The sequence below is a fragment of the Hippocampus bargibanti genome, linkage group LG09, assembly GCF_051943395.1.
Source record: "Hippocampus bargibanti isolate YZ-2025 linkage group LG09, ASM5194339v1, whole genome shotgun sequence".
Taxonomy (NCBI): domain Eukaryota; kingdom Metazoa; phylum Chordata; class Actinopteri; order Syngnathiformes; family Syngnathidae; genus Hippocampus; species Hippocampus bargibanti.
The window spans coordinates 5,461,629-5,475,626 of record NC_142742.1 but is presented as its reverse complement, the minus strand read 5'-3'; the positions used below and the strand labels follow the sequence as shown (position 1 = coordinate 5,475,626).

The 13,998-nt window shown below is 40.5% G+C and overlaps 1 protein-coding gene across 1 annotated transcript; it reads left to right on the top strand.

The window, feature by feature from the left end:
- The first annotated feature begins 65 nt into the window (after positions 1-65).
- coq6 (coenzyme Q6 monooxygenase) lies at positions 66-13,997 on the top strand. The gene is made up of 12 exons (XM_089003951.1): positions 66-455; positions 565-699; positions 1,077-1,135; positions 4,422-4,548; positions 6,485-6,615; positions 7,484-7,591; positions 9,205-9,267; positions 9,392-9,499; positions 10,076-10,278; positions 11,118-11,233; positions 12,194-12,360; positions 13,826-13,997. Exons 1-12 carry the CDS (start codon positions 254-256, stop codon positions 13,853-13,855), a joined length of 1,449 nt encoding a protein of 482 aa, XP_088860077.1. The 5' UTR covers positions 66-253; the 3' UTR covers positions 13,856-13,997.
- The last annotated feature ends 1 nt before the right edge of the window (position 13,998 follows it).

Below are 13,998 nucleotides of genomic sequence, written 5' to 3'. Positions count from 1 at the left end.
AGCGCTTGTTTCCCAAAGCGGAAACGTGACCTACCACAAAGTTCTATCGTGATTGGCTACAAAGCCGGAAGTGAATTCCCATGCCCCAAGTTGTAAACATAGCATGGCTGAAGTGTTGAGGTCACTCGGTGGCTCTTTTACGGGCGCGTTCAAGGAGAAACTATTTTGTGCATTGTATATTTAAGGCGAGGCTTCTACGAGGGAATGTTTACCTTACTTTAATACAAGGCTTGTTTCGTTTAAAAATCGAATCATGCTAAACCTTACAAGGGCTAGCATAGCCCGGAATGGGTTCAGGCGTTGTTTAATGGCAGAAAAACGCTCATCTGCAGTAAAACGTGTCAGCCGAGGACTCGTGTGTGCAGACCATGGTGACGGGAGTGGCAACAATGAAGTTTATGATGTTATTATATCCGGGGGAGGGATGGTTGGAACTGCAATGGCATGCTCCCTCGGTGAGTGACCACATCAAGCTGTCATCCAAAACATTGTGCGCTCTGATTACAAAATGGAAAGAAAAAAAAACCAGCAACAACCGTGATATCTATTTTTCCCTTGTGGCAGGCATAGATCCCAACTTATCAGAGAAGAAAATCCTTCTTCTGGAAGCAGGAAACAAGAAAGTGATGGATAAGGTTCCCGACAGCTATAGCACCAGAGTCAGCTCGATCAGTCCAGGATCTGTTACACTCCTTACTGGTGCAGTAGACCACATCATTTTCTTTTGATCTGGAATGTATTGATTCCCAAACTCTCTGGCATGAGACCACATTAGTGTAATGGGAGAGGTGGTACTGGGAGAAATGATCCCATCTCACTTAATGGTCTGAAAATTATTTTCAATTGGCTGCAAAAAAAGGATCCAGAAACTGTTTATGCCAGTAACATTTAGTGACTGCAGAGTAATCAAAGTTTTTTTCCACACGATGGCAGAAGCTGTGAATCCATTTTTTTGCTATTACTAAATCCACAACTTGCTACGATAGAGTAATATTTGTACCACAAATTCAATGAAATTCAGAATTTTCTTACTTAATCACTTCCACCATCATTGTATAATGTCTCTTTTTCTCCAGGTATTGGCGCATGGGAGCCGATCACAAAATGGAGATGCAAGCCTTATAAGAAGATGCAGGTATCTTACACAATCTTTGAATTTGGTGCTTGTTTTCTAATTAGCTTTAAAAGCCAAAAAAAAAAGGCCGCAATGCCCGAGGTTTAATTATTTTTTCTATTTGACTCTGTCTTGCGGTTTTTAACTTGTAAATCACTGCACACTGATATTTTCCATGTATTTCTGTCATCCAATAATCATAATACTATACAATTTGTGGAGAGCAAATTCTTTGACATTCCACTTGTACTCCAACTAACAGCGAAATGAACAAAAAAAAACTCATTTGTGGTGTGCGTGTAATTATGCACATGGTATGGTTTCATTTACATTAAATGCTGGGTTCATGCCGACGTGTAATTTCTTCATTCCTTTATGCAATCTCTGCCTTTATTAGCATCTCTATTAAAAATAAAAATAAAAATCGCACACCTTCATGATAGGCGATCCAGCATTGGGTGACCTACTTTCTTTTCTTCTTCCAACCGTACTTTTGACGTTTGCAAATTGCTACTCACTCCCCGTGTCTTCTAATTATGAAGATTCATGTGAACAAGTGCAGCGAGATGAAAGGTTGTTTGCCGCTTCGTGGCAATGGATGCAAGGCTCAACCCGGCTTGTAAGATGTGGTTGCTGGATACCAAAGCTTTGACCGCAGTGTTTCACTCCTCGGGGCTAAGATGTCATCAAGCTGTGCCTTTTTGGGCTATTATGGCAGCGTACCTCATCCGTGATACCTTTTATTCTGCTACTTTTTTGTTTGTTTTGCTTGCTGGATCATAGTCATTCACATCCTAGCTAGAGAAGGACAAATATGTACCGCATGTCTAAATAATGTTTGCGCCATGCGAAAACTTTCCCCACCAGTTTAAATTCGGCGCAAGGTCATTTTCTCCAAAGGTTGCAAGTTGTTTAAAGGACAACCGACGTCACTCTTTTCTTTCTTAACTGACATCAGAAAAACGTTTTATAGCATCTACAATACCGAAAACACGCAGTATATTTTTATTCAAATGCAAAACACCAATAAAAATGACTTAAAGTGTCCAAAATCTGCAATAAATTGAGCTGCGAATTGGGCATTTTCAGAAAGTCCCGCCTTCAGTTCGTGACGTCACGCCAAGACGTCTTGCATTGCTTGAGAATCAAAACAATGGCTTCAGATTCGGAGAATATGCTTTCTTATGAAGGCGGAAGTAGTCGCCGAAACATGTCAGGTATTTATTTGAACACCTACACTGTCTGTAAATAAAGAATCTGCTCAACATTAGATATCAAGTAGACAGGATGAACTTAGTACAATAAATATGCTTTCTTGTTCCTCATCCAGTTATGAATATGATTCAAATAGTTCTGAAGAGGAAAGCATACATGTTTGCAATCGATTAAAGAAGTTGTTCCCTGTCATTTTGAGGCAACATTGAGGGGAAATTTCTCACCGAAAAAGAGGCACAAAATGGCGTCCTCCTGTGGCCACCTATGTTTCCGCAGGCTGATAAATTCCTTATATGGAGCTTGGAAGCCCTCTTCTGGTGGCTTTTGGGTGCAACACGAGGTCCCCCAGACCCAACATTACAGCAAAATACATTGACGTGATGGAAGGACCGCTACAATGCGTCTTTTTTTCGGGAAGGGGCGTTCCTTTAGTGACGTCACGTACGGACTCGTCACCACCGCAAAAACAAGACTTCCTGAATATTCAGCGCGAGTCTTAAAATGTAAAATATAGCTATATGCGGTGGAATCTCATTAAAATATGCTCAGTAGAAGTCATTTGAAGCCATTTTACAAATTATGGACACAACTTGTCCGGAGACGTCGGTTGTCCTTTAAATCTTGCAAGGAAAGCAATAGTTGCATCGCGTCACAATTCGTTAAACAAACCCCAAACAATTTTAGGGCTGGTCTCTTCCCCACCTTTCCCCCCCTCTACCACGTATATCAAGTTGCAAACCAAAAACGCCATTAGTGGTTTTTTTAAGGGGTATATCCCTTGATTTTATGGTGAGCTGGAGAGAAAGGGTAGCAGCAGCAGTCGTGTATTACATCTGAATGATGGGTTACCTCAGCATAGTTACAAGCCAGGAGAGGATTAAGCAAACACTTTCACCCGCTCATGTTGAACTCAAATGGCACTTTCAAGTTCGGAATTAGAGTTATAAACAACCCGATATTATTGACGGTCCCCGTACTGTTTACAAACATGTAATTTTTGTGCCAAATAACATGTTTGACCAACTTGTTAAATGCCGCTCAGCCTTTAATTTAATAAAACACTTTCACTTGAAGTCTTTTCTGCAATCATTGCAACTTCACTAAATTCTACCCGGCAACTGTGGCGTGAACCGAACGGAGTCATGAAGCAGATTTTTTTGCTAATATTGCAAAAAATATGTGGAGTGCATTGCTTAAGCAGTGATACACATATACACTATATATATATGTATATGGATATGTATGTGTATGTGTATATGTGTCTACTTTTATATAAGTGTATATATGGATATAACTCTATATACAAATACTTGTACAAATGTGTATATATATATATATATATAGAGAGAGAGAGAGAGAGAGAGATGATATGTGTATATATATATAGGTATATATATGTAATTGTATGTTTGTATGTATATGTATATATATTTGTATGTATATATATTTGTATATACAGTAAAGTCTCGTTATATCGATATCGGATATATCGATAGTCCCGGTTATATCGATACTATTTCTATGCACGCACGGAGAAAATTACATGCAACCAGGGTCGGATATATCGATAGTCCCGGTTATATCGATATTTTTTCGGACTTCCTTGAATATCGACATAACGAGACTTTGCTATATATATATATATATATATATATATAAAATTCGGTAATCTCTTAAAATTAAAAATTCTTCATTTTTGGCGCAATGGAAAATTTGGTGGTTTTTGCTTGTTTTTGTATTTAGTCTAAAAAAAATTATATCTGAAAATTTTAAGGCCAAAATATTCCATGAAATACAAAAAAGTTTTAAAGAAGGAACTTTGGTACTCTCTGAAAATTATATTTATTATTGGATTGTGATAAAGTCTGATAAAATCCTGGAATATTTTTGATGTTATAAAAATGCAGAACATTCCATACATTATACTCTACTGCAATTTCTATTTTTTTTGTTGATATCAAAAAAGGAAAATTATGCCAAACTCCTGTTTTAAAATGTAATTCATCGGTCGTCCTTGTAGTGTGGAAAACATGATGTGTATTTTTTTTATAAGTTTCCTATATTTGTGTTAAACTTCAAACTCTGCATTTAGGTTTGGGATGCCTGCTCCGATGCCCTGATCACATTTGATAAAGACAACCTGGAGGAAGTGATGGCCTACATCGTAGAGAATGACGTGGTCGTGTCCGCGCTCACCAAACAGCTGGATGGCCTGTCGGGTGAGTGGAACAATTACCCAGTCAATCATTTGGCTCCACGGTCGCACGCGCAGTGCCCCCGTGTCACCACATCATTCCATCCGCTGCCATTTTTAGTTATATTCCCGCCATGATCTATTTATGTTTTTTTTTTCCAATCATTTAACCTCACATTTTCGGAACTGCCGAGGCCAGCTGGCCTTGCCATTCGAGGACACGTAAAGTGGTCCAGTGACCTATTTCAAGTTGCCATGTGTTCCTTGATCTAGCCCGCAGGGGTCAAAGTCAAGGTTCGGGGGCCAAATCTGGCTTGCTACATAATTTTATTCGGCCCATTCAGTCTCCTTTTTGAGAAGTAAAATTCATGTTCTATTCGGTTATGGTCTGTTGATTGATCTTGCCCACAGGTGTCAAAGTCAAGGCCCAGGGGCCAAATCTGGCCCTTTGCGTCATTTTATTCGTCCCGCGAAAGCAAATCAAAGTCGTGAAATTCCATGATGCTAGCTAAAGTCCCAAACAAAATTTCAAATTGTCAAATGTAAACCACAATAACAGTCATTATTTTTCCTTTCACATTTGAAAACTAGTTATTGATTAACTCATTGATTAACTCATTCACTGCCATTCCCGAATTAATTTGGAAGTAGAAAATATGACGTGGAGCACCATTCGCGAATTTGTTAGCAATTTCGTTTGTCTTGCGGGAGAACGTTGCCAATAAAGCGCTGGTCAGACCTCTGGCAATATTTTTCCCTATCATAGGGGGCAGCATTTGCCTTTTTCTACAGCTGCCCCCATTTCATGCTCAGATCACTTCCGGTTAGAGTGAACGCTGCCGCGAATGGCTGCCGCTGCTCACCCACACACAAAAATTAAGTGACTTTAAAGTGTGTTTGTGAGTTTTTAAAGGCGCTTATAAATGAAATGTTTTAATAATAATAATAATAATAATAATAACAATCCATTTTATTTCTAAGCGCCTTTCAAAATTCTCAAGGCCACTTTAAAGTCACAGGACAAAGTTTTTCTGTGGGTGAGCAGTGGCAGCCACATGCGCCAGCGTTCACTCAACCCCGAAGTAACTCAAATAGATAGAAAGCTAGCTAGCTAATGGATAGCTGCACCTTTCAAAACTCTCAAGGTCACTTTATTATTGTTATTATTATATTATAACTGCAGACCCATATAACTTAGGAATTAACTCTGTTTTTCTGATGAAACAAGCGAGTCTAAGGTTTCTTACATTTATGTTTACTCAATATTCTGTGGGTCCCGGAATTTGGGTGAAAATGATGAAAACCCTGGCACAGGAGTGGACACATTTTTGCACATCGTCTGGCTGTGAATGAGTTCAAGCCAAAATGTTGCAAATCAAAAGCAACCCTGCTTATGTTCTTGGCACTTGAAGTGGCTTTTCGAACCAAACAAGGGGCGTGTGGCTACTGCTCATTTTTTAAATGTATTGATGTATTTTTTGGGCCTTCGTGCACTCGCTATTTGTCTCCCTCTCATGCGGCTCAAAAATGTAGCACGGTACATGAAAAGTATGCTGCCCGCCAGCTGTTTTCAATGAAATCTCCCTCTCCAATCACCAAAACCCCATATTTAACGTCCGTGTTCGGTAACCAGTAGCCAATCTGTGGATGGTTCCTGCTCCAAGTCCGCATGAGCAAGCGTCACTCAGGCTGCTTTCATGTTGCGGGGAGAACCAGCTGCCGGTATTTTAAGAAATGTAGGAGGAGGTTTTGATGCAATATTCAACAAGCCGACAGCATGTGCAAAGCGTGGCGTGGTTGGCTCGTAGATAAACACTATTAGTCCATGGCATGCGGCAGACCGAAGCCGTTAAGATCCTCTTGGGCCAGGGAGAAGTGAACGAATATTCAAAGTGTAACATATGACCCAGCGAATCACTTTGTTTTCACTGACATTTTTTTTTTATTGTTTGATTCGTCAGATAATGTGCAAGTCAAGTACAGGTCCAAAGTGGTGAAGTACACTTGGCCGACGCCGCACCAGGCGGCGAGCTCCGTCCCTTGGGTGCGGGTCGTGTTAGCCAACGGGGAAACTTTACAGACCAAGCTCCTTGTAAGTTTGATTTCTGGACAGACGCTCCCCAACTTACGAACGAGATCGTAAGGTGAATTTGTTCGTAAGTTGCTTCAGTGCTATATTTTGTATAGAATGTATGTTAAAGGCTTATATAAGTATGTTTAACATTTATATAAGTCTGTTTAAGGCTTATATAAATAACCTGTATTGGTTTGTACTGAAAAATCAACATTTAATAAAATATATGCTCTATAAAGATACATGCATATACAACTGGAGAGAATATCCTTACCTTTGTCATCATCTTCTCCACTCCGCAAGGAACAATCTTGCACCGAGTTCCAGACAGTGAGCAAGTAATCCAGTCATCATGTCGGAAGTTGAATAAATCAGGAGTGTGATGGTGTTAAATCAGCATTTAGTGTGAATATTTCTTGATTTATTTATCTAGCTATCTAGCTAGCTATTTTGCTAGCTATCTATTTGATATCTATTTGCTATCTAGCTTCCTGGCCGTCTATCTATTAGCTATATAGCTATCTGGTTGGCTATCTAGCTGGCTAGCTTTTAGCTATCTATTGGCTTGCTAGCTAGCTTTAAATCTATTTGAGTTACTTCCGGGTTGAATGAACGCTGGCGCGTGTGGCTGCCGCTAGTCACCCACAGAAACTTTTGACTGTAAAGTGACCTTGACAGTTTTGAAAGGCGCTTATAAATGAAATAATAATGTATTATTATTATTATTATTATTATTATTAGTAGTAGTAGTAGTAGTAGTAGTAGTAGAAATGTTTATATGTACCGTTGTTCGTAAGTCGAATGTTTGTAAGTAGGGGAGCATCTGTATTCAAATTGAGATTTTTGAATGGTGGGGTTGTTTGTTTTATTCTTTGTTGTGTTTCAGATCGGCGCAGATGGACCAAATTCTATGGTGAGGCGCCAATTGGGGATTCCCACCGTCAAGTGGGATTACGACCAATCTGCGGTGGTTGCTGTACTGCGTCTAGCAGAGGTAAATGATGGGTCACCTTTTTCTCCCCAGATATATGGGAATAAACATGATAAACTAGTCAATCATCACTTTTTGTAAAATATACTCAAAATGAAGTACCGTATTTTCCGGTGTATAAGGCGCACCCAAACGGCTTCATTTTTTTTCAAAAGATGACTCTGCGCCTTCTACGCCAATGCGCCTTATATGTTAAGTAATATTGAGCCACAAATAGTCTCGCAACTACTGTCAGCAGCCACCAACTCTCATTTCCCACCGTTGCATGCTGGGATATATAAAACGTAACCCCAGCCTCTACTGTAGCGCCTTATAGTTGGAAAACGTTTACATATTTATATACAGTAAAGTCTCGTTATATCGATATCGGATATATCGATAGTCCCGGTTATATCGATACTATTTCTATGCACGCACTGAGAAAATTACATGCAAACAGGGTCGGATATATCGATAGTCCCGGTTATATCGATATTTTTTCGGACTCCCTTGAATATCGATATAACAAGACTTTACTGTATTATATTTGGAAAACTTGTTTCATTCATTGCAGGTTTGCCTTATAGTCCGGTGCAACTTATATATGGAAAATACTTGGTTTAATATATGTGGTTTGCCTTATATTTGGAAAACATTTCTATATTTATATATTTGGAAAACTTTTGTCATTCATTGACGGTGCGTCTTATATATGAAAAAACTTTATAAGTGGTATTTTGGTGTGCCTTATATTTGGAAACATTTTATATATTTATATATTATATTTGGAAAACTTGTTTCATTAATTGTGCCTTATACTCCGGTGCGTCTTATATGTAGAAAAACTTTGAGTGGTATTGTGGTGTGCCTTATATTTGGAAACATTTGATATATTTCTATATTAAAAAATACATACATCATTCATCGAGCGGGCGCCTTATACACCGGTGCACCTTATACACCAGAAAATATGTGGTTTCCAACACCAAACAACATACATGTTATCTTGAAAAGCAATTTAAAATAAATAAATTAAAATAAAATAGAGAACATCAGGCTGCGTTTCACTTCTTTTTTTTCCAACATAACACCGCAGTGCTCGCTCTACGCAACTCCGATGGACACACCTCGTTTTTGGTAACCCAGAACAGTCTTTTACAAGAGTTATTCAGATAACTCTAGCACAAAGAACATGCTAAGAAGTTTACCAAAATATCAGGTTTTACTCCAAATCACCAAATCCATGGAAATCTTCATCCTCGGTGTCACTTTTTAACTCCCCTAACTCGGCAGGTAGACAAGGCGCCACTTCCTCTTCTCTGCGCTCTTGCGGTTTAATGTGGAAATAATATGTGAAATGATATACAGTAATAAAAAAAGGCATATATAAGTCGCTCCGATTTATAAGTCGCACCCCCGACCAAACTATGAAAAAAACTGTGATTTATAATCCGAAAAATACGGTACAATTTGGCCCGCGGCAAAAAATGAATTTGACACCCCTGCTGTAAACGGTTAAAAAAAACCGCTCAAACGTTTCAATGTTTCAATTTCATCACCGCACAAATGTGTGATGATGAAATGTTGTCTGCTAGGTGGATATAATGTACATTATTTCATATTTCACGTGTTAACAGCCTACAGAGAACAACGTGGCATGGCAGAGGTTCCTCCCAACAGGACCCATTGCAATGTTACCGGTAATGTATTCATATTTTATGCACTTATGTTTTTCTTCCCTCCAAATTATTCAATGCTATTCAATGCGACCCTTGTTGATGCTGTTTTGATGAACGTGGATTATGCATCCTCTTTATGCTGCAGCTGTCGGACACGGCGAGCTCTCTGGTGTGGTCAACCAGCCACCACCTAGCCGAGGAGCTCATGGCGTTGGACGACGAATCCTTTGTCGACGCCATCAACTCTGCTTTTGTGAGTTCCAATCAAAACAGATCATTGTCGCATCCTGTTTGTCGCATGTGTGCGCTTTGTGTCTTTCTCCTCACGCTCGGGTGGTTTTGTTAGATGTAAATTAACAACTTTATTTTGACCAGACCTTGAAACAATAGAGTATTCCTTTGGACATACCTATTGCTTTCTTGTGTTTGGAGGAACTCCTTTTTTTTTTTCCTCAAGCGGGCTATTTTTACTGCCCGCTGAAGGATGGGGTCACCACGGTTGAGTCACGTTTGGTTTCAACCCTGGTTTGGTAATTAAACTTGCGGTCTCCCAGTGTCGACCATTGCTGCATGGAATGTTTTTCAAACAGACCTAATTCAAATGTATTGCCTGGCCTGCATCTTCTTTTAATTAGCCGTCCACCCCCCACCCCACCCCTGCCAAACCCTTTATTTAGGAAGGGCAAAAATACGGCCCTTGCCTGGAGTTTAGCTTAGCTCCAATGTCAGTTAATTTCGTTATCCAGCCCAAACGACATTGTCTGTTTTCTCTCTCATGCGCTCTCTTCTTTCTCTCTGTTTAAATCCCTGCCACTCGCTGCGTCCAAAGTGGAGTAACGTGAACCAGTCGGTGTTAGTTGAGATGGGCGGCTCCCTCTTCAGGAACGCGCTCGCCGCCATCATGCCCTCTGCGGGTTCGCCTCGCCAGTTGCCTCCGAGTGTGGCGGCCATCGGTCCCAAATCCCGCGTCATGTTCCCTCTCGGCATGGGCCACGCCGCCGAGTACATTAGGCACAGAGTGGCGCTCGTTGGGTAAGGGTATAATGTGTCACCTTTGGTGAAAAGTTGCTCTATGATTGAGTTGCGGGGGGTGGGGGGTTGTCCTGAAACACACACCTCCCGACACTGTAGTATTTGTGATACCTGTGACCTTAAATTGTGTCTCTTAAAGGACAACCGACACCATGTTTTTGTTTCCTAACTGACATCAGAAAAACGTTTTATAGCAAGTGACCTTGAGAGTTTTGAAAGGCACTTATAAATAAAATATATATATTATTATTATTTATATATATATATATATATATATATATATATATATATATATATTATTATTATTATTATTATTATTATTATTATTTCTTAAGTCAAGGAACCACTGCAGTTTTATCTACCGTATTTTCCGTACTATAAGTCGCACCGTATTATGAACTGCAATTTCAATGGGGGACATATCATATTTTCAGGTGTGTAAGGCGCACAAGACATTTGAATAGGTTGTCCTTTCCATGAAGTTATAGATTTGTGACCTCGCAAAATAGCTCTTCCTGTGAAGGAGTTTACCAAATCCTAAATTAGTCCAAGGCTATATCTCCTACATGAAGATGACAGTTTAACAGGCTGTGTCTGTTCACCTCAGATTGACCCCAGGTTTTCTGTGCTTCCATTGTGGGCCTTGTGTTCTTCGACATGAAACTTTAAAATATGATAACTTCTATTATGTCTATTCTCGATCAAATTGACAGTCACGTTATTTTATCAAGGAAAATTGGTTCGAAATCCGAAGCAGGCTTTTTCACAATTGCCTTGTACTTTTGTTCACATCCGTGTGTGGTATATTTGTAGAGACAAGCATCTGTTTGTCTTTCCAGGGACGCAGCACATCGTGTCCATCCTCTAGCCGGTCAGGGAGCCAACCTGGGCTTTGGGGATGTGGCTTGCCTCACACAGATACTCAGCCAGGCCGCCTTTAACGGGAAGGACTTGGGTCAGTGAGACCTCCAAACAGACACCAGAACTGTAACCAAAACTCGGTGGTTTCCCTTAAACTATTTTCCAAAGGCCCGTCTCACATGCACGCTGTTGAATTATAAAAAGCTTTTTGTTTGATGTTTTTTTTTTTCCGCACTGCATTCATTTTGCCAACAATTGAATATTCATTGCTTTTTTGGGGTGGATTGGATTAGCTTTTATTTGTTTCGTAGTGAAGAAATTGACATTTCACAGCAGCAAGGTGATGAGGTGATGATGATAAGAGGAAAGGAAAGGAACAAGTAGAAAAATAAAATACAGGAGGTGCTGTAAAGGCAGCCACTCTCTTGGCGCCATTTTGAAGTCAAAATAACAAAATAATATGACAACACAAAGACACAGTCATTCAATCTTAAGCACTTTTCTGTACCCTCTTTGTTGTATGAAGCAGTTCTAGATGAAGGAGGAGTGGATAAAAGTATCCTTTTCACCAGTGGATCAGGGATGTCATGGTGAAATGTGCACGTCTGCTACAAACTCAATGTTGAAAGCAAACACAAAGCTATAGCATCCATTGACGAAAAGAGATTGTCTCACATCTCCCCTCCCATGTAAATCCGCTTCAATTCCAAGCTGCGGCAGTTCCACATGTGCATCGGTTATTATTAGGTGCGTGTATACTCCTTTTCCTCTCGAGTAAGACCTATTAATGCACTAATAAAATAACAAAAGTGCACAAAAACAATGTCTCTTCCCCGTAGTGATTGTCTCACATCTCCTGTCCCACGTAAATCCGCTTCAATTCCAAACCGCAACGCAAATAGGCACAATGGCCCCAGAGCTGTCCAGAGATGACAGTCAAATGGCATTTCACAGGATATACCGTACCCCCTCCACTTCCCCTTCGAAAATTAATCTTAAATGATGATTTGATACCACGTGTCAATTTTTAACCCCCGATCGGTTTGTTATGCAGGGGCGATGCAGCACCTTTTACAATACGAAAGCGAGCGCCAGCGCCACAATCTTCCCATGATGGCGGCCATCGACCTCATGAAGCGCCTCTATTCCACCAACACTGCTCCTGTGGTTCTCCTGCGGACTTTCGGCTTGCAGGCCACCAACATGCTCCCAACACTAAAAGTAAGTTCACCTCAACCTCACGCGAACCGTCGAGCCGATCCAAGCTAAGCTCCGCCCTCCCCCGCGCTCTTTTGCGATGACGCGTCGCTTCAATTCAGCCCCGCCTGTAATTTCCAAGGCTCCGAACGTGCTACTATGGCATCTAAATTTAGCCCTAAATTTAGTGTTACCAAAAGCGTGTGGGTGGGGTGCAACGCTGGCACTCGGGCAATGGACGGCGGTGGTGGCTTGTGTTTTCACACCCCTTTTATTACCGACCACTCATGTGAAATGGCTTTATTCGCTACTAAGTGATTCAAACCAAAATTGTCGTCAGCAGGACGCACGCTTACAAAGTATTTACCCTCGTCCTGAGGTCACATTTTCCGATTTGAATATTTTTAGTAAATAGGTAATGATAATTGTATTCTTGTGATGATGCACCGTATTTTCCGATGTATAAGGCGCACCGAAGGATAAAACGCACCCCCAATAAATGGTGTATTTTCAAACCTGTTCCATATATCAGGCGCACCGCAGTATAAGGTGCACCTTCAATGGATGACATCGTATTTTCCAGTGTATAAGCCGCACCGCAGTATAAGGTGCACCTTCAATGGTTGACATATTGTATTTTTCGGTGTATAAGCTGCACTGGAGTATAAGGCGCACCCCCAATGAATTGTGTATTTTCAAACTTGTTCCATATATAAGGCGCACTGGAGTATAAGGTGCATCTTCAATGAATGACATCATATTTTCCAGTGTATAAGCCGCACCGCAGTACTAGGTGCCCCTTCAATGGTTGACATATTGTCTTTTTCAGTGTATAAGGCGCACCCCCAATGAATTGTGTATTTTCAAACGTATTTCATATATAAGGCGCATTGGAGTATAAGGTGCACCTTCAATGAATGGCATCGTATTTTCCAATGTATAAGCCGCACCGGAGTATAAGGTGCACCCCCCAATGAATGATGTATTTTCAAACGTGTTCCATATATAAGGTGCACCGCAATATAAGGTGCACCTTCAATGAATGACATCGTATTTTCCGGTGTATAGGCCGCACCGGACTATAAGGTGCACCGCCATTCCGGTGTATAAGCCGCACCGGACTATAAGGCGCACCCCCAATGAATGGTGTATTTTCAAACATTTTCCAAATATAAGGCACACCACATTATAAGGCGCTACTTCTTCTACGGTTGCCAGACCTGTTGTGGCTCAATATGACCTCACATATAAGGCGCACCTTGCATGGGATGCAGGGTCATCTTTTGAAGAAAATCAAGGCTTTTTGGTGTGCTTTGTACACCGGAAAATACGGTAACCGAGCACCCCATTTGCTGAAGTAAGAAATCACTTCACTGGGGGGATTGTTCCATATAGGGTAAATCATTTTTCAACTTTGTTCACCGGGATATTCAGCTCCACGTATGGCAAGGGTCATGAAAAGAAATGTTTCCCCATTTTACTTGCGCAGGAGCAGATCATGGCGTTTGCAAGCAAGTGAGCCAGCTGACCGCATCATCGGGTCTGTTCCTGCTTTCTATTCAGTTGAGTTTCATTCATTTGTAAATTGTTTGGCTCAATGTGTGCATTTGTAAAAAAAATAGTGGAAACAACTAAGTATAATAAAGATTTTTTTTAATTCAC